General features: G+C 43.6%; 1 protein-coding gene across 1 annotated transcript; it reads right to left on the reverse strand.

The window, feature by feature from the left end:
• Positions 1-279: 279 nt before the first annotated feature.
• On the reverse strand, positions 280-14,777 carry T265_14638 (hypothetical protein; the record flags this gene model as incomplete). The annotated part of the gene is made up of 9 exons (XM_009174524.1): positions 280-804; positions 3,268-3,485; positions 5,257-5,412; positions 9,280-9,448; positions 12,068-12,249; positions 13,942-14,185; positions 14,226-14,397; positions 14,436-14,587; positions 14,631-14,777. 9 exons carry the CDS (start codon positions 14,763-14,765, stop codon positions 739-741), a joined length of 1,494 nt encoding a protein of 497 aa, XP_009172788.1.
• Between the last annotated feature and the right edge of the window lie 5,507 nt (positions 14,778-20,284).

Consider the following 20,284-nt stretch of genomic DNA (forward strand, 5'->3'; position numbering starts at 1 on the left):
GAGGTGAGTAGGGCTTCGGAAATACGTGTACAGGAGTCCGTCACTGGAGCCCGCCCTACCTAATGGCATTGCCCGGATAAAAGAGCATGCTCGTGCACAATACACCCGCCAGGGACATTTTCTCCAATATCACCGAACGTTGAGTTCGTTATGGAAGAATGGATTGTATACACCAGCTCCCTGTCACCTCACAAGGGTAGCTGCAGTTGGCCCAACTCATAGTGTCACTAATTCAGCACGAGATAATCGCAGAAGAGTCAAATGAGTACAATCCGTACATCGGCGAACCACGCATTCAAGCACCGCATACATCAAAAAAACACTAAATCAGAAATATTGCGAGCATTAAAGAGACTTGTGGAAGCGAATGTGTTCTTATAATGACGTTTATGCCGAGAACCTTCGTTACGAACACCGATTATCTAAAGTTGGGAGCAGTGGCAGCAAAATTGAAGACCAGAGATGTGGGTATGTTCATCCCGTTCATGGTGCACTAAACATCTAACTCCAAGTTATAATATGTTGGATTGTACGTAAGAATGAGGTCATGAGGTTGTCACGTTGAAACACAGAATTCCAAGCAAACAAGTTGGGAGAGATTGTACAAGAGAGAAGGACCGCACAGTATGTCAACCCATCTTACCGCGGAATACATACAACAGGCGTAAATTATCACAGAAAACGACAGCAAAGCGAATAACCAGGATCACGTCTACGGAATGAAGCAGTTGATTTTGTTCACCGCTGGGTCGCTTTTGATTTTGCTAAGGTAGACAAGTACTTCACCCGTTGCATCACTTCAGCCTGCATGGAAGCAAGAAAAAAAATTATAACAGTTGTATTTTTTACATGCAGTAAAGAATATAAGAAAAAGATAATTGTTCAGCTGTAATACTCTTTCGGTGAACAGCTGCCATGACAGGAAGCACGAGGGCTGGGATATTGCCAGATTGCCCAATCCTAGACAGAGGAAGTCAAGAGGCAGAGATGGTGTTCGAACCAGTCAGTAAATTCGCGCTCTAACCACCGAGTCATCGCACCTTCGTAAATAATATGCTGTAAAAACAATAAGCAATATAAGACCCGAGATGTGAAGTTACTAGAACGACTATATTGGCCAACCATAGTAGCCAGTGAATGAGATTGTATAGTTGGGCCCTAAATACTTAGCGGAAACAACTTTGTGCCATATGCACAAATGAATCCAGTCCATTTAACTTCGAGTTGTGATCAAAGTCGACAACTTCAGTATGTTTATTCGACTGTAAGGCAACGGACTAGGTGTACAGCAACTGGCTTATCTGTGTTGTTTGCAGATATGACCCAACAACGTTGAGAAAAACCAGACAGACACGTGAAAATAACGAAGCCAACAAACGTGAAGAAGTACAGCGTTTTCATCCGACGAAAATTACACCACTGACGAATTAATTTAATTGGTACGTTTAGCATGCGATTTAGGTTTTAATCAAAGTTGCCCTAAATTTTAGCACAGAGTTGCGATAAACACTTGAAAACGAACTAAGATTTGGTGTATAGATTCAATACAACGCTTCTGGACGACAATCTGCTTCTACTTTACCACAGATCACCAAATACGGAAGGTTGCAGTTCGAGATGTAGAAGAAGGCGAATTACCATGCGACTACAGGAAGACGCAGTATGGTTCCGTGTTACTTATCGACAGAGCCATGACATTTCTGGAAACCCAGCACTGATTTGATTTAACTGCGATCTCGATCTGTCCTTGTCCCGAAGTCATTCGTCCCTAATAACCGAACCGCATCATTTGGACGGATGTGTCACGTGCAGGACATGGATCAAACGGAGACGTGTCCTGATTGGTCAGAATCCCAGCCAATCCGGATCGAGCACTTCCGACTCGACGCTTCTCGCCCCTTCACGGAGATTCTAGCACGACCTTGTGGAACACTCTGTGATTACCCTATAAATACATTTGCACTAATTTCCCTTGGTCTCCATAAAGTGCTATGTAGAGCTACCGTGCCTTTTGATTTACCATAGTGGGCGCAGCAGGAAGCCAAGGGACCGATAGAGAGTTGCACGATCGTCAACAAGTCACAACATTCCTAAAGGACTACATCGTCATGCGCTGTCTAGCTGAGTGGAAAATCGAGATATGTTTGCCACGTCGGTTGTGACATACGAAGTTTGGTATTCCGAAGGCGAGTTATAGACCAGACATCAAACCATAAATTCTGTGCCAACTTAAGATCATTCGCTAAATGAGATGGGTCCAAATAAGCCCATCAAAATAGATAATTACTAAGAAATCAATTAGTGGAATCAACTGCAGTCCGAAAAAGAAAACTTCTGACTTAGTACTTGAGAGTGAATACTACACGTAAAAGAGAACGGACAGGTCGAATAAAATTGGTTTTGTGAGTGCGGCGGTAAAGAGGTCGCGGAAAAGCAGACAACTATGACCCAGTCTGATAACTGATTACAGTTCACTATCAGAATACAAAGTGCAATTTTCATCAATGTACAACACACTGAAACTAGGTTTCAGCCAGTTGCGTTGACAAGTGGTTCAGCTCAATAAGTCGTCAAGCAGACATAATTCCATTTGATTCACTGGGTATGCAAAAAACGCATCATTTAATACTTGCCGGAAGCATGGCACACTACTGCTGCTTTTATCCATAACAACCCTTTGAAGCACGTTGGCTACAAGCTTCCCTTTTTCAACAACCCAGAGGAAAAGGGGACCAACAGCGTCAAATCTGGGTGACGGACACACGTTTGGGAATCCGATTTCGTAAGTGTGCTCGACGGCAGTAGCGAGACACGGCCAATGTGGCAACCTCGCTACAAACATCACTTCAATCCGCAGCCGGTTGTACACCAGTGAACAAACAGTGAAGTGACATGCTGGTCACCTACATGTCAACACACTGTCAAAAACATTTACCAGATGACGGAAGCCGGGTAGGTGTCCAATGTCAAAGTCAAAGCATGGGCGTTCTTACTGAACACAGAATTACAAGTTTCACTGCAACGCCAAGACTGAGCAACGATGCAAACCACTGCACTGGAGCTCCACAAATGCTGCTGGCTGAACTGAGTTATCAGATAACGAAAACTCTAAGAACGCCAATCGTGACTGACAGTACTATGCAAACACTGGCACCATCATCATGAGATTTAAAATAATCCGCGTACGGAGGGGCTCTCTGCAGGAAACGATCCTGAAAATTAACGAACATTCAAAATATACGGGCGATGAGCCATAACTGTACTGACCTTAGTTTTTGTGGGAACGCAGTCGGCGATTCGATCCCATCGCTCCGCAGTCGTTTTCGAGATCGAACGGATGGCAACTTCTAGTTGTTTCTGTTCCACTTGTGTCCAGCCATCTGACGAATTTTCAGACGGTTTGCACTCTGTAACCTCTTTGCGAACGGCCAGTTTTTGTTGCTTCTGCTTTTTGCGGCTCATGTATGGTTCGTCGACAATCACATCTTACAAGGAAAAACAAATAAAAAAGAAGTGGACGTAATAAACTACCCACAAGGTTGTTGAAGACTCGACAGCCAACGACCAGTTTCGCACTTCTTGGGGTTCAGAAATTAGAGATTCAGCTAAGTTCCATCAAAACCAGGCTGGTATGCAAATGAGTGTATTCCGCTAAAAAAGAAGTGGGTTAACATCCCCGATAAAAATATAAGATGAACTACTAAGATCTATTTGAAATATATATGAGTTGATGTAGGAGAACAAGGGCTGAGATAAATTGGTTGTTAATATTGATAATAATGAGGGTTCAAACGGCATTCAAGTTAACTCAAAACTACTTAAGGACAACAATACAAAGTCTACACTCTCACGTGGCTTTGACATAATCGAAGTGCAAACAGCTCGGCTGTCATGTATGCGTTATCCGGAGGTCTCGGGACGTTGAACAATGAAATTGTCCGAACATGTGCTGATCACGTGTCTGGACACTTATTCAATTTTCTGATTGTAAGTAGTCAGCTACTCCCTGACATAACCACCATGATGTTCACAAATGAGTGAGAAAACCGGCGACGGATTCCCACATAATATGCAGACTTGCATTAAGCTGTCCTAATTAAGCATGACTCACGCTACATAAACGATGCATCTGCATCAAATGTTTCAACAACGAAAGACAGACATACAGCTGTGACATACTTTCGGTGCCTAGCTGCCATGTCACTCGAAGGAAGTACAAGGGTTGAGGGCAGGCTGCCAAAGCAGGAGCAATACGTATGCTGAGGTTGAGTTCGAAAAACGGGACTTCGGATCAGTGAATTCGTACCTTAACCACCGAGCTATCTCAGCTTTACTAAAGGCTTCACCCGCGCGTCGACTTCATAGAACCATATCGCAAAGACCAACCTTGAATCAACACTGAAGATTGATAAACTGGCTTACAAGAACCTATTCTGCTCTTGTATCTTGTTACTAGATGAAAGCAAGAAGTGCATCATCTATGTCCGGTTGGAAAACCCATGGGACGATTAGGTTTGACACCTGAAGGTCGCACTCCGAACCAAATGCTAGTTAGGAAGCTAGGAGAATAGAAGGAAACGATAAAGATACAAGTTCAAATTTCTCTGCGACAAAACGCTGGCGCAGAATATAGATGTAGGCCACAAATATGAAAGGACTTTTCAAATCCATTGCTTACAATAATCTACTTGTCAACCAGATGGGTCCATCTAATCTAATGACATATATGAGTCAGATAAAATTCTACAGGTGGCTTTTTATTTTATCATTCCAAAAACTTTTGGTGAAGTTCCCAAACCGCTGATAACGACTCGAAATCGTCATCCGTGGACGGCCTATGACGTGGACGGCATCTTTACGTGATCTCCAAAGGAGGATTCCATTGTCCTATTGTAGTGAGCACTTGCGCTACTTAGTATGGCGTCGGGTTCACAATCTGACCAAGTTTTCAGTGAACTTTCAAACTGACTCGAAGGAATCTCGGTTCTCGATCAATTACAACAATCGAAAGAACACGAAATGTTCGGAGGTACCACTAAGTTACCTCGTCTGTTACTGTTGACGAGTGCAACGCACTCGTAACAAAATAATTATTCATGGTAAGATAAACTGGGATAGGCAAACATCAGAACGTTCGTTCATGGAAAAGTGAACCACCGCCGTTTCGATTTCCCGAGAGAGCCATGAAAAATAAAAGAACATCGGACAGCTAGCGTTGTGAAAATGCAGTACGAATTACAACAAACAATACATTACCTGCCTGCTCCACTTCTTCATACGGAGTTTCTGGGTCTGTTTTCGACTCGAAGTCAAGCTGACTTTCGTCAGCACCTTCTTCCTCCTCCTCCGAGGTCTCACCGCAGACAGCATTAAAATTCGTCTCGAAAGCGGGAATCTCGTAGGACATTTGGCCTGAAACAGATGTTGAGAGATTGCCATAAGTAATTCCACAAGGAAGAATCCCTTCCCAGAATACGGACAATAACTCAGCGGAAACCACAGCCATATAATATCTAGACCTATGCCTACTTCGAGAAGGATAATTCCCAACCCAAAGACTCCAAGACTTTATTACCTGAGTTGAGACCGTAACAGTGAAGGAGAGCAATGAACCCCATGATCAATGGGAAAATATGGCACAATCCGCATGACTCGAGGGAAGTGTGGTTACTTTAGACCTGATTAAATAAGCTCGACAAATTTTAACTCATGTCCGGAATCTTACCGATCATTTTCGATGAGTGTTACGCCTACCCCCACATTGTAAAGATTGATATATCCAGTTCTCCCTTTCCGGACATTCTTAATCATGTTATAGTTGATCACCTAGAATGTTTACGCACCATTTATTGGTTTTATTGACTGATGAATTGTATGTTAGAGAAGAGGGGATAACTCGGTACAGAAGGGAATGTTGGAAGTTGACGTTCAGTTGTTGGATGGGTTGTTAGCTGAGCTTGTCCATTTTGTTGGCACCTGATGTATTTTCCAAAGAGTAGCTGATATATATTAATGCGACTGTCAGACTAGACTGATTGCTTTCTCGGAATTTAAATTGGTCGGGTTGCGACTTGTGTTGCGTTGCGGTGTGTTGCTTAAAATTGGATTAGTTATTCTGGAATATATTTTTTATCTCACTGATAAATGATGATACGTGGTAAAAACGTCTACAGGTCAGTCGACAAACCCGACGAACAGACCAGCATATCCCTGACAAACAGGCACACACCAAATAGTTGTATTGTACTCAGATCAGAAAGCAAATAAGTTAAGAGTATCGAATATCCCGTTTAAAAAGTCATTTCTAGAACCCGTCACAAGATAAACGCGATTTTATCACGTTGATTTTTTATACTATACTGCCGGAGAGGACCTGCCAAAAAGCCCTTTTCTCCGTGGTGTCATCCATTGAAGGATTACTGTATAACAAACGGGTTTGGGGAATTTACTACAGGAACAGACAGCTTTATAAGATTTTGTTGACTACGATGAAATGAACGGCCGATCGAGTACACTAGAGGGGCATGTGATTTTCACCTGCGATTCTACTCGGGTTCAAACAGGAAATACTCGGCGGTTCCAGGCGTCAAGCTCACTAATCAAGTTGGATAATATGACACTCTTAGGGTTAAAACAACGTAGTGGAATACATGCTGTAATCCGACGTTTAGGTTGCCATGACCAATCTTTCTCAAGAATTCCTACAGCCAATGGAGTAGGGGTCGAATGCAGCGTCACTTTGGTCCACTATCATGTTTTCTGATTGGCTTGTTCCTGTGATCAGTTGGCAGGCCGATACGACCAGCCTGTGTAGACGTGTTAGCTCCGCGTGTATGTACGCGCGAGTGTTATTTGATTAGGATGTCTCTGTTGTTGTGCCGGCTGTGATGCGTCATTGTAGAGATCCGTGTGTGATACCTGGCTACTATGCCGACTAGAGTGTGCAAGTCCAAGTCGGATGGACGGGATGCTGAAGTCATCACTACGGTTGATTCAGTTCGGTTAACGCACGTCCGTTCCACGTGTGACTTGAATCCTGGCGGCAGTATACATGTACCGTAGAAGTTGATTTGATGGCTTGACTCAAGTGCGTGGAGTACAATGGCCGAGTTGCGATCAAGTTAAAAAAAAACTCTACTGCTTTTCTTGGAGGAAAACGTACATGTCGTTTGTGCTCCGTGATTGAAACTGGAGAAAAAAAACTCTACTGCTTTTCTTGGAGGAAAACGTACATGTCGTTTGTGCTCCGTGATTCGCAACTGGAGTTGCCTGGCTGTCTGGCCTATGTAGTTGGCCGGACATTCAGCACAGAGAATTTGACAGACGCAGTTTGTGCGGTGTTTAAGTTCAATAGGGTCCCTAGTCCTTACGGGGTGTCGTTGTGAGGTGTTATCAATTCGGAAGAATGTTTAAATGTCATGATCCCGAAATGGCTTTCGAATGCCAGTTCTATAGAGTTTTCGCACGACAGCTATCGGGTTTTCGTGTTCCTGCCTCACCGTTCCGTAGCGGGTAGCCCGATTTGTTGGGCAATGAGCACCATAGGGGTATTTATTTTGCTGTAATACCTTACTGAGTCGCTTCAGTTCGTCTGCACGTATGGACTCGTCCGAGAATAGTTTCTTGACGCGATTCGCCAGAGATCCGATAACTGTGTGTGGATTCGAAGAGTCACAATGCAAATACCACATTATACAATACATGTCGCTCAATCCACTTTACACTATCCGAGCCGAATTCGGCCAGGAAATCCTAAGCAAGTTGGTACATATTCACCTGCGCTAATTCAGGTGTTGTGGAACCACGCATATTTGACCTTCATAAAGCTTGTGAGGCTGGGATCCAAAACATCTAAGAATCTGGCTCATCCTCACACAACAGATGGCAGGAAATGAGTATTTGGTAACACACTTAAGCCGCACGTTAAAGCCTTGGAATGAACACATATAAGGCCATGGGTATGAACATGTAAACTCGATTCAACTGCCTCATCACTTTGGTTTGGATTAAGAACGAACGCAGAGAAGCTGAGCTGATCAGTTACACCATATTACATTTCCGAACCGACCGTGGTGAATGCTATTTCGAATAGGCACAAGAGATGCATGACATGGTGTGCGGATGTTTCGTCTAATGGAATAAAACATCTGAGAAACCAGATCTAGGCAGTCCGGGAGCCATGCCGAACCAACACGACTACCAGGGTCGAAAAGTACCTGCCACGAATGAGGTAAATTATGTTCCATGTAACCGTGGAGTTGCAGTTTTTTACATAAATGAATACGGGTCATACAGTACTCAGCTTCGCACAAAGTACGAAGATACAAAAGGTTCGAGCAAGTAAGAACACAGACAGTCGTCAAAATGGGCAGCAACTCTTTCCGGGATGAAAGTGCAGGATTTGTTTGCACTTTTTTATTTTTATGTCATCTGTAGTGACAGGTTGTAAGGATGCCAAACCGCACGAAAGTAATTGGTAATGTAGCTTGGCAATGTAACCTGGTTAGGCCAATTATTGAAGATGTACATGACTATGTCTGCGTCACAGGACAACCAATATCTCTCCTCGAATCTGCAAAGATTCAGCCTGGAAAGAACGATATATCCAAAAACGTCATAACCCTGTTCTTTGCAAATCCTGCAGCTCTTGCTCTGCTTGGTGCATCAACACCTCAGAGCAAGCTCATACCAAGCTAATGCTCGAAACGCATAAGAAAAGAGGTATTAACGTTGTGCTGTTAATATATACTACTCTTGACAATCCATTGCCGATTTTCTGGGGCTCATCAGGTAGGTCTAGTCCATCTCCGTCAGCCTCATTTCCTACTGGAACCCGAAATCGTACGCCTGCTGTGATAAACACTCATCCGCAAACTGATACTAATATAAGTTAAATATGTAATATATTGAAAAAACATATTCCTATAACCGGGTTCCAAATCAAAGGCAATGCTGCTGTAATTCCATGAAATGAAATTTCAAGATGAAAGCATAATCCATTTTGAGGATCCTGACGCGGTTCGAATCTAGCAGTCAGCGATTTGGTCTTCCACTGTTGCACACTTTTTATTATTATTATTATTACTATTATTATCAATGGATCGTTGAGCCCTATTGCACACCTAGAGGTGTGCCGATCAGGTAAAACACACCACACGCGTTTTCTTCTGTTACCTAATCAACGCACTCCTCAAGATGAATTTTGAATAGAGGGAGGGGCGATTGTACCCAGCAAAGCCTATTACATACAAGACTGTGAGCGGTTTTGGTTGGACATACTCTTTTGGTAGACCGCATACAGTTTCCTTTCCCCAAGCTCTTTGGCCTTCTTTGTGACGTCCGAAACCGTCCGATTGAGTTGAGCAGCAATTCGTTCCCAGCGACCGGCCACACCACCAGGAAATCGGGATACGGCATGTACAAGTTCGATGACGTCCTCTTCAGACCACTTGAACAAAGAAACAGTTTGTTCATTTCCAGAAATAGATAATCGACACAGACAGAGTACGCTAGAAGCGAGCGTTTCGGCTGGCCAACGAGATTATAGCTCTGTTGATTTCCAGCCGAACAGTGTACTGAAGCCACTACAAACGACACGAAGTTCGTCGCAAGGGAGAGAGTGCTCGTCTCTTCAGATTACGACCACTCTCTAGTATATGTTTTGTTTTGTCGGAGTTTTGTAGAGGAAAACAATAAAAGCATCAAAATGAGAAGCACTACAACGGACTCTACAACGATCCGTACCTATAGAGAGATACACCGTTTTCCTCAGTTTTGGGCGTCATTTCAAGCTAACCGCTTTAAATTGCCAATGCAGATGGCTCATCATAGACTCCTTGTACATTACAGTTATTTGTTCCACGTTCCTTCGTCCTCTTCTCCCCACAACGATACTCTTTTTAATACGGGTAGGCGACTTTCCACACCGACCGCACTGTACACGTATTCGTCTCCCATGCCGTGAAGGAAACGGCACGTATAAACGAAACAAAAACTGTACAGGGGTATGGTATTCGGTCCCGTATCTTATACACATTCGTAAGCCGCACATTTTCTGGCTAGCTTGGTTCACCCCTTGTACATATACGGTGCGTTTGACGAGGGCTTTCTTCGGACTCCTCTGGAAAACATCGTCATTTATTACATATATGCACGAGCACAATGTCCGACGGTCGTACGATACATGTGCGGTCAAAACTGAACACAAATCGGACAGATATACCCGAAAACAACTTTAGCATTCTGGTATAAACGTTCAGCTGTAGCACCCTTCCGGTGCCTAGCTGCCATAACAAAAGAAGGAAGCACGAGGGCTGGGACACTGCCAGGTCGCCCAAGACTAGACAGGGGAAGTCGAGATGCAGAGGTCGGGTTCGAATCACGGACCTTCCTGCCAGTAAATTCGCGCCCTAACCACCGAGCCGCCTCGCCCAAGAGAGGCGAATGCAGACCCGTTTCCTAAAGTGGTAATAGTGCTCAGAAGATGGTGTTTTGCGACGCTGAATTGTTTTAAAGCCATCAATTTGAGATAATATCGGGCTTCATCACTCGATCGAGTAGTCCACCACGTATAGCCCCACATAAACTTTGCTGTCAATAGTACTGCACGCACGGCTACATATACACTAAGCATGCTTGGGAATTGTTCGACACTTACAGCAACCGTTGCAGCTGAGACAAAATTACTGTATGGAATGTGGCAAAACTCGATCAGCTCAGTATGCAAGTTCGTAATATGCAAGCTTCATCACCTGAGAGGGAAGGGAAACATCCAGACAACAGAACAATCTTAGAGAGGACACCTGAGACTGGAATAAAGAGGGACTGTGGTGCCAGTACCAAAGGAAACAATCCATCCACGAAAACTATCGGATTTTCACCCTCATGGTCCAAAGGATTCGTAACGCGTTTGCCCAATCGGATCCCGATTGTCAAAAGTTCGTGTAGGACGTCAAATCCATCAAATCATTAGCAAGTTTCGCATACTGAAATATGGTCTCCGATTCTAAGAGCTCTTTACTAATTGCTGACTAGAATAACGCAGAGCTCTCCATTTCATGGACCACAGCAGCATGTGAAACGTGACAATACCCAACGCGGCTCTATCCACTATCAAGTCCCATTACATTACACCATCGAATGGGTAACGGATCATACTCTCAGGACTGCATGAGAGAACATCTTACTGCTGATTGGAATTTGACTATCCATTTTCTGGTCATATACCAGATCACGTTTGGCAGTACTCGGCCGAAATCGGTTACAAAATCAACGCATCTAGGAACAAAGTCCCTTTTAAAAGTCTGAAAGTGACAATAAGGTGGATATTCTTGTTCAAATATCACGGTTCCAACAATTTCCGAACGATCTAGTAAGGGATAAGGTGAGAACGCAAACCAATAGCGCCAAAATGGTACTCCTACGGTAGAACTCGTTGCGATAACGGTCAGAGATTAGCTCGAACGACAAAGTGTGGACTATCAACCCTCTATCAGTCGTACACAAGTGAACACAGCAACTGAAGACCGCAGTGCAGGAAATTCGGGAGACTAGAAATAATAGGACCACTGGTATTCATTGACAAAATCTGAAACGATAAAGGTCAAAGGGATCTCCACAGGATATATCCAAAACAATATCAAGGAATATCAAAGCTGTCCGTCTACGTCCAGGGACGTCGATTATCGTGATGCCTGTAGGCCACCTGGTAGTGAGTGTTGTTCATGCAACCCAGTTATCGTTCCACAGGAGTCAACTGCACTAAGTCGAATCCACCGTGAATTATGCTCAGTGTGGGGCTATTGGACAACAATAGCCTACGGAAACACCACTGTTTTGCGAGCTGACAAGAGACTTGGTCATTAACCATATGTAGTTGGCTTGTTCGCTGACCTGAGCCATTTGATTGCAAACGTTTCATCATCAATCGAGGTAACAGCATCAGTGCGTTAATGAGCGGTGGGTCGGTGGTTGTGCCACCACCAGCCAAATTTTAGAAGGGTTAGTAACCACTTTACAAGAGCTCCGTACCACCAAAATCGCATAGGTAGCCTAGACAGATGCTTACCTCCCTATTGGATGTTTTCTCCACGTTCTCACTGATAGGCTCTCGTGTAGTTTCAGGTGGTATATCGGCCAAACTAACGAAAGCATTCAGGGTTTCTGCATCATACGGAGTGGACTTGTCAGTCGGTTGAACCTTGTTACGTCGTTTCCGCTCTTTGACCTCCGTCTTCACTTTCTTGTCCTCTGCAAGAGAGGACAATGGACTATAAATAAGTGTAAATGCTTATCAGAGGGGGCAGCTTCTCTGAGAAAACCGGTTAATTTAGGAGCCTGATGAAGAAGCCGAAAGAGTGGTATGATAGTTTCGATACCAACTTACACGTGTATGAATATAATGTGATGGAATAAAAAAAATTCCCGAAATATTTATCCTGAAACGCCTGTCTCACTCAGGTTGAGGACAAACAATGTCGACTGGCATTGACTGCCGTAACATATAAGATGATCATATGTTGGTCTACTAGATCAGGAAACAGTCAGAAGAAGCACTGCAATCTCCATAACAACGGTACGCAACTTTCGAACAAGCTTTCACAGACACACCGATAAATTCGCATTTTCGTCCCGTACCTAATTCAACCGACAACAGATAAGACATAAAAATCCACTCATTGTTTCCAGTGTTAAGCATTCCTGAGGGACCTTTAAACAACTTCTATGCCGGCATGATTATGTTTTACGCTAGCTACCACATTCAACTCAGTGGGTACAAAAGCCAACCTAAAGCTTCCACAAACTAATGAGAAGGTCACATTCAGCTGATCCAGTTGAACACAAAAGTTGTCAGCACATTAATCAAGCATGTCAACCACTTCGGGTTTTTCATAGAAGCTATTTCCTTCTGGTGAAGTAAAAACCCTGCATGGTGTGTTTTCAGTAAATTCAAAAGCGCCTGAAGTCGACCGAGTACTACGTGCAGAGTGAGGAAAATCTAAAGAAAAACTACTTATACCTACGTGATTCAACAATATTTCCATTTGAAAGGCCACACTTGAACAAAATTCCGAGAGAAACAGTTCTCCAAGGAGCCCATATATTAGCTATTTCCTAAGAGCGCACGCACAAGCCGAATTTTACTGAGATTAAGGGTGGGTAACAACAAAAACTTCCTGGTGCGACTGACGCACAGCATAAGCGCGAGATAAAATGGGTCAATTTCCACATCTCAATAGCAGATGAATGCTGCGTCAGCTCTGCGGCAGTTTTATTTTAATTGCCTTCAAGTTCACGAAGCAAACGGTGGTGGGTAATCATCATTGTCAGCTGTAATAACCGCGTACTCGTCGTACAGTGGTTGTAGCTGCCGCAGTTTCGTTCAACGATGTCCACCGACTGACGACGCAACTTGCCCTGCAAAGGAATAGTTCGCTACCGAAAAAACATGTTTTACGTCCCTCGTTAGAACTCTTGGGGATTCCATTATACAAGAGTTTTACCGCGTACCCATATCAGATAAACCACGCATGCGTCTTTGAACGATCTTTGAATGTTCTAATTGATAGCTGGAAGCATGTAGCATTTCCCCTAACTAGAAGGGCGCTATTGTAAGAGTAAAATGTTGACAATCTAATTAAGCGGTAGCATTTCGAATAAACAGGGAGGATGCTGTGTTGTAAAATATGCATTTGAAAACGTGAAGGCCGGTGTAACAACTATGACTCAATCAGGCATTACCATTCCAGTTTCACCAAAAAGTAACTCAGTCGCGAAAAATGTGAAATGAAAAAAATCAGATGAAAACATTCTCCAAACCAATCTTTCAGTGACCCAGTACACCAACAATCTTATACTAGAAATCCCGTGAGGGGAGTGTAATTTCCTAGTGAGACGAAAATACACTGTGAATCTTGGTAACACGGCCAGAATCAAACCTACCAAGCTCCCGCCAAGTTTGTCGCTTCTCTTCAATCTTTTCAGAAACATGCACCTTGGCAAAGTGCAGGAGCACAAGGAGAGCCAATATGAGCGAATACACTCCCTTGCAGATCGCGAACGGTAGTAAATCGTGCCACTTTGGTCGAGGGATTTTGCGCAGCTCTGTAGTAATAAGTTCGTCAATTTCTTCTCGCCTTCGGTCACGAGCTTTGTGACGTTTGTAGTGATTGCTCAACTGCTCTTCCTGAAAGAAAAGGATCAAAATCCAGTGAAGGTTCACACACCAAAGTCCAAGATCTCTCAAAGCGGGCACCCCAAAGTGCGGCATAATGGATGGTTGTTGAGAGAAGGACGAAAAGAATCCCCAGCTCAATATTCGACATCTTCCGCAATTTGCGGTAGTAGAAAACAGTTGTTTTCCAGTCCGGCATCCCGTTTTCCAGTACTTCATCATAGCTGAATGAAGTGACCTCAGACGATGATTACAAACAAACCTTTTGCGTCGTTCATCATCTTTCAATACTTCATATATTGAGGCGAGTTGACGAAACTTGTCGGCGGCAGCCGGATCACCCACATTCTTATCTGGGTGGAGTTTAACAGAGAGTTTCCTGTACGCGCTTCTAATCTCCGAAGAAGAAGCAGTCTAAAAAAACGGAGTAGATAGGTAAGAAATATTTATCGCTCACCTGCTCGACACCCAAAAAATCGTAGAAACTTATTTTCAGTTCATCCATGAGATCAAACATCTGAAGTTCATCTGTGTTCCACGCATCACAAGAAATTATCAACGGAAAAATAAGAAATATCACCCCAGAGTTCATTAGAAGAGACAGACCTACAACGAAGGAGAAAATGAAGGATGCAAGTTGGTAGAAGAATGGATGAGCACTGAACGTGACACACTATTCGTTTGGCTGAGGCACCCTTTCGGTGTCTAACTGCCATGACAAAATAAGGAAGCACGAAGGCTGAGATACTGCCAGGTTGCCCAAGCCTAGATGGGGGAAGTCGAGAAACAGAGGTTGGGTTCGAACCATGAACCTTCCGGTCAGTAAATTCGCGCTGAGCCATCTCGCTTCCAAACACACCATTATTAATAATCAATGAGGTTGATAATGAACCAGTGCTTAGCTGCCATGCCACCCGAAAAAAGCACGAAGTCTGAGAAACTACCAGGTCATCTAATCTTTGACAGAACCAGTCGAAGTGCCGGGGGTTGAGTTCCAACTACGGACTCCCGGTTAAAAAGTTCGTGCCTTAATCACCGAGTTATCTCTACTTAGAAGTTTGCTGAAAACTCTTCGACAGCCCTTCTTGTGTCTCGTCAGGTAAGAGCAGTCACCGGGATCCCGTCAGCCTTAAGCTCTACTTAGACCCACATTAGACGGAATTCGCCAAATAGTATAGTTTGGGCACAATTTGTTAACGAGAGACTCGAATCGAGTGAAACATCGGTGTTGAACACTGATGTCATCCTGTCGATGATGATGGTGAATCAAGTTGCGTCTCGTTTGTGATGGTCTTCTTTAACTGATTGTGCCACTCAGGGTGACCTCACATATCAGTTGGTACCATTGTCCATTGTCTAGACATAACATGCTAACCATAAGGTTGCACCTGTTGCAACGCAAGCAATCCTGCTGAAGCAGCGTGGCGCCCCACCACACTACTGTCCGCAGCGCATGCAAATATCTTGAGACACTCGGGTAGAGGAAATTCAATAGAGGAAGTCTGTTTGACTAGCCATTCTAAGCAACTCCCTGGATTTATCCTTTGAGGATATTTGATGAGTTGTTTCTGTAAGAATAGGCCAAAAAGTTTACAATCGAATATTGTGAACGGGTGCGACTCTAAGGAAGGTGATGAAAACCCATTAAACCCTGCACTGACGATGTCCCCTCGATTGGTGATGAAACGTTTGCAATCCGACAGCCAAGCAGCGCACCCGAGCTACCTACATTCCAAAATATGGCTAAGGTGATGAACAGTTGCTACGGACGGATACTTTGTAGAAAACCAAACTTTAGAACATGCACGTCGTCTATTTGTAAATTTTTCTTCACGATTAATCTGTAAAATGTTTTCATTTCAAAAATAATTTTCATGTGACTCAGTTGGAAAAATAGTGAACGGTAGGGCTGGGTATATTGTCTATGTTGCAGGATAAACCTTAACCTAAGCTGAAGGGCTGGATTCGTGAAGCATGAGTTAAGCAATGAAACCAGGCGACTCAGTGCAGTTTCTATGTGGTCAGTCGATGTGGCTATGGGACGATTTATCGGTTTATAATTAACTGCATGATGGTAGAAGTCGCACATCTTAGCAAAAAATAGCGCGCAACCGAGGGGCACCATTTCGAAAAAGTGTTCAAGAATGTCGCCATAAAAATAACTCAAGTGTTTCCGACTCTCCGCGTTGTTTTCGGGTCATGGTTGTTTACTTGAAGAACGGATGTGGTTAAGACGAACGCGTTCACACAGTACAACAATAGGACTTGTTGTAACCCGGGAGCTTAGATTTAGGTCATACCGAAATTAGAAGTACTATGGTGTTCTTTTAAGCCAGCGTATTTGTTTTGTCTCATACGATATACAACCCAATCCACCTATCAAAAAATATTGGGAAGAACCTATGAACATTCCTGCATGAGAGGAATCGAACTTACGGTATACTGGCGCTCCCATGCCCCATCAGTCGCGAGTCAATGACGAGCAAGTTGAAGTTTGCTCATTATTGATTAATTAAGATTGAAAACGCTAATCATGACCATGATGCACTGTACATGTCAAGAACGGCAAAACTGTGATCATCGCCTGGATCATTGGCGTTCTAATGGGTGCTGTACACTTCTAAGTGTGCGACGTAATTGTATAATCTTTGTGTGATTCGAACCAACACCAGTCGTATATTTAGTAGACAGGTTTTTCTCGAGTGACGTATTAGAATTTTCAACCACCGAAGTTGAAGGGGAAAAGAAGCTGTATCACCTTTTCGGTGCCCAGCTGTCATGCCACCCAAAGGAAGCACGAGGGTTGGGATACTGCCACGCTGCCCAAGCCTAGACAAAAAAAGCCGAGAGTGAGAGGTCGGGTTCGAACCAAGAACATTCCGGTCAGTAAAATCGCGCTAACCACTGAGGAAGAGATCACTCACAAGGTTGCCGAAAATTCTTCGACGATTAGCTTCACCCTTCTTGGAGTAAACCGCGTAGACTTACTCATAAACGAGAGAATCAGTTTTGTCTCTTGTGATACGCAAATCTGAGTGTATTTTCCAAAAACCAGTCCAATTAGGGTAGTACAATATAAAGTTGACGGAAACTCGGAGAATGAGCCCATCTGATGAGCCCCAAGAAGGGCGAAACCGGTCATGGGCTGTCGAACAGTTTTCAGCGACCTAGTGAGTAGTTTCCTTTATGAAAACATACTACGAATATCGTGCCAACTGAAACATGAGGCGGCCTTTGTGCAGCACATTTAGTCGAAGAATATCGTAAACGAGAGTTAGGTTGATTGAGTGTTTTTCAAACATTAGAATTCTCGAACTGTCGGGTACAGGACCAATTACGTAATTACGTACGATTTGAGTTGTGCTGCTGCAAACGTCGCCCCACTTGGAGATCGACACAAAAAATGAGAAACATTTAGGATGATTAGATGAAGATAAGCCGTTCGAAATATAGGTTTGGGGGGTCGTTTTCGTGTTAAATCCGTATTTTGCGGCCCTAGTATTCCCATTAGGGGCCATTCAGGGATTTTGTTCGTCTGTGCATGTCAAAGGGTTCCAGGATAGATTTGGAAAACGTGGAAATTTTGAGACGGGGTATTAGATTCACACCACGGACTGGTGGCCGAGCTGGTGGAAATCGCCAAGCATCCAAGTATGAATGAACTATAGGGCGCAGAACTGGAAAGCGTGTGGACAGCGGTTTTAGATCAGCCCAGATGACACGTGGTGTGCAGTTATCACTAAAATGGTCTGGGTTTAAAAGTACACGCACAATGCGAGAAGAGTAAGATACATATAACCACCCTCCGCCAACTCCAATCCAATTATCTTGGTGACTCTCGACGCACACACATGAACAAAATGTGTGAACTCTCAAGAGAAATAGTCCATACGGGTGTCCTAGACCGGAAAAGCAAGGTCGCAAAGCAGGGATTCAATATGAAGCCCCCAACCAAGTGTTAGCCATTCCTACTAACCAACAAACAGGAACCCCAGATGGACGTCTAGCACTGATCAGGTCGGATATTAATAAGAAATCTCACAGAACGATTCAAAGACTGTCTTAAAATCCGATCAACCTGAAAAGTTATTCACTTGGCCTGATGAAGCCTTTATGTCAGAAAAGCAACGCTACCCAGTAATAAATTTGCCGATTGTTGACCAAACCCCTTTGAATGGATGACTACACAATCAGTCACAAACATTTTCCAATTGGTCAAAAACATCTATGGGCCAGGAAATCGACAAGCGAGTATGTTCGATTGGCGAGATTAGCGGCAAACTGGGGGAACCACAGCGTTTTCAACATCAGATGCGTAAAGCACAATATCATTCCAAAGTCTATGGTTGTTAAGCCGCTAGACACGTCATCGCTTCCGCCTCAATCGTCTTCTCAACGGCCAAGTCATTTCTCAAACAAATGATCAATTTAACCATCCAAGGTGTTGGCCCAACCAAGATCTTCAGTCCGGACTTTCACCTGCATATTTCGAATTACTTGACGGGAGTAAACTCAGTTCAAAGTAAACAATGCATATATAAACAGATACGGAAGTTCGAAAGATTGCTCTCCACGGCTCCCTGTTCTGGTCAACCGAGATAAAAAAGTAAGCTACCTGCAAGCTATTGCAGCGTAGTCGGTATATCAGACAGACCCTTAAGTGACGAAGAACATCGCCTGTTCAGAAGGGGTTGAATTTCACAGTAAAAGTCTTAGGGTAGAAGAGATCATTCCTGGTCCTGAGTTCGTGTTTCAGAAGCTTCCTTCAATGGAAGGTGATAAATTACATGTACAGTTGGTCAAAGTCCGGCGACCAGGGGTTCCACCTACAGTGCTGTATATACGCACTAATTTATCAGCTCTCTCTCTCTCTCGAATCATCGGTGAACGAATCTGTGGCAGCTAAAACCACTGTATGACAAGTACGCGGTTATTAAGGCTGACAGTGATAAACCAGGAGTTTCAATTATTGCACCAGCACAGCGAATAGTCTTGAACACCTTAAAACACATAAACAGTATAATAATTACGAAGGCATATGACGGCCAAGTCACGGTCGTCATGAGTAAGGGTGACTCTCTGCAGAAAAGTCATAACTTGCCCAGTTGTAGCACTTATAGGTGATAAACCTCCATGCTACCAGAAGCAAGCACGAGAGATGGATACTACCAGGTTGCCCGAGCCTAGACAAGGGAAATCGAGAGGCAGAGGTCAGGTTCAAACTACGGACCTTTCGGTTAGTAAACTGCCGTAAAATCACCCACACACATTTAAGATTTGTATGACTTTTCTAGGAAGTACATGAGTCTTAAACAAGGTTCTTAGATGTTAACTCGATGTCAACGAATGTCTCAAAAGCGGACGCTCTGAAAGTAGCGAGAAGGCTGTTACTGGCAGACAAGACGCTGTAAGAACGAACGCAACTTTCCGCAGACGAGATAGTTGATTGTATAAAAGTATGTTTGAACCTGTTACGTTGCTTGTGGCTCGGTTATATATTGCCAATCAGGCCCCAAATATCCCCGATTTTGGCTAATATCTACATGGAAAACTTTGAATAAAAAGCTCTAGATGGATTTGATTGTCCACCGAGGGTCTTTTGGCGTTACATAGATGATACGTTCGTTGTGATAAAGCGTGATAAGGCGAACAAATTCTTTCTATATCTTAACACTTTGGACTATCATAATAAGTTTACCATGTGGCTAGAGCCAACACTAGGTAAACTACCCGTTCTCGAGAGCATAGCACATAAGTTGGTGGGGAATTCATTACGAATGATTGTGAGACATTAGCAGACAACAAGCCTAAAACGGCTGAAGCTAAATGAGGTGATGTTTAAAACAACTTAGGAGTCAAACTCATAGGCTTAACGCCTTAGCTAAATGCCTTCACGATCGCCATCGACATCAGTCTTCAATATTGATGCTTCGCTGCCGTGCAACCATGATGTATTTACAAGCTTTGTTTTGAAGAAAACAAGAAGTAGACCGGTAAGGGACTTAATGTTAGCCTACAGCAATCATACCAGATTGCCTACACCTCCAGAAACTCTTCAGCCAAACTGGATAGAACGTGACAACAAGAACGCAACTGACATCGATTAGCAGC

This window comes from Opisthorchis viverrini (assembly GCF_000715545.1).
Source record: "Opisthorchis viverrini unplaced genomic scaffold opera_v5_233, whole genome shotgun sequence".
In the NCBI taxonomy this organism is placed as follows: Eukaryota; Metazoa; Platyhelminthes; class Trematoda; order Opisthorchiida; family Opisthorchiidae; genus Opisthorchis; species Opisthorchis viverrini.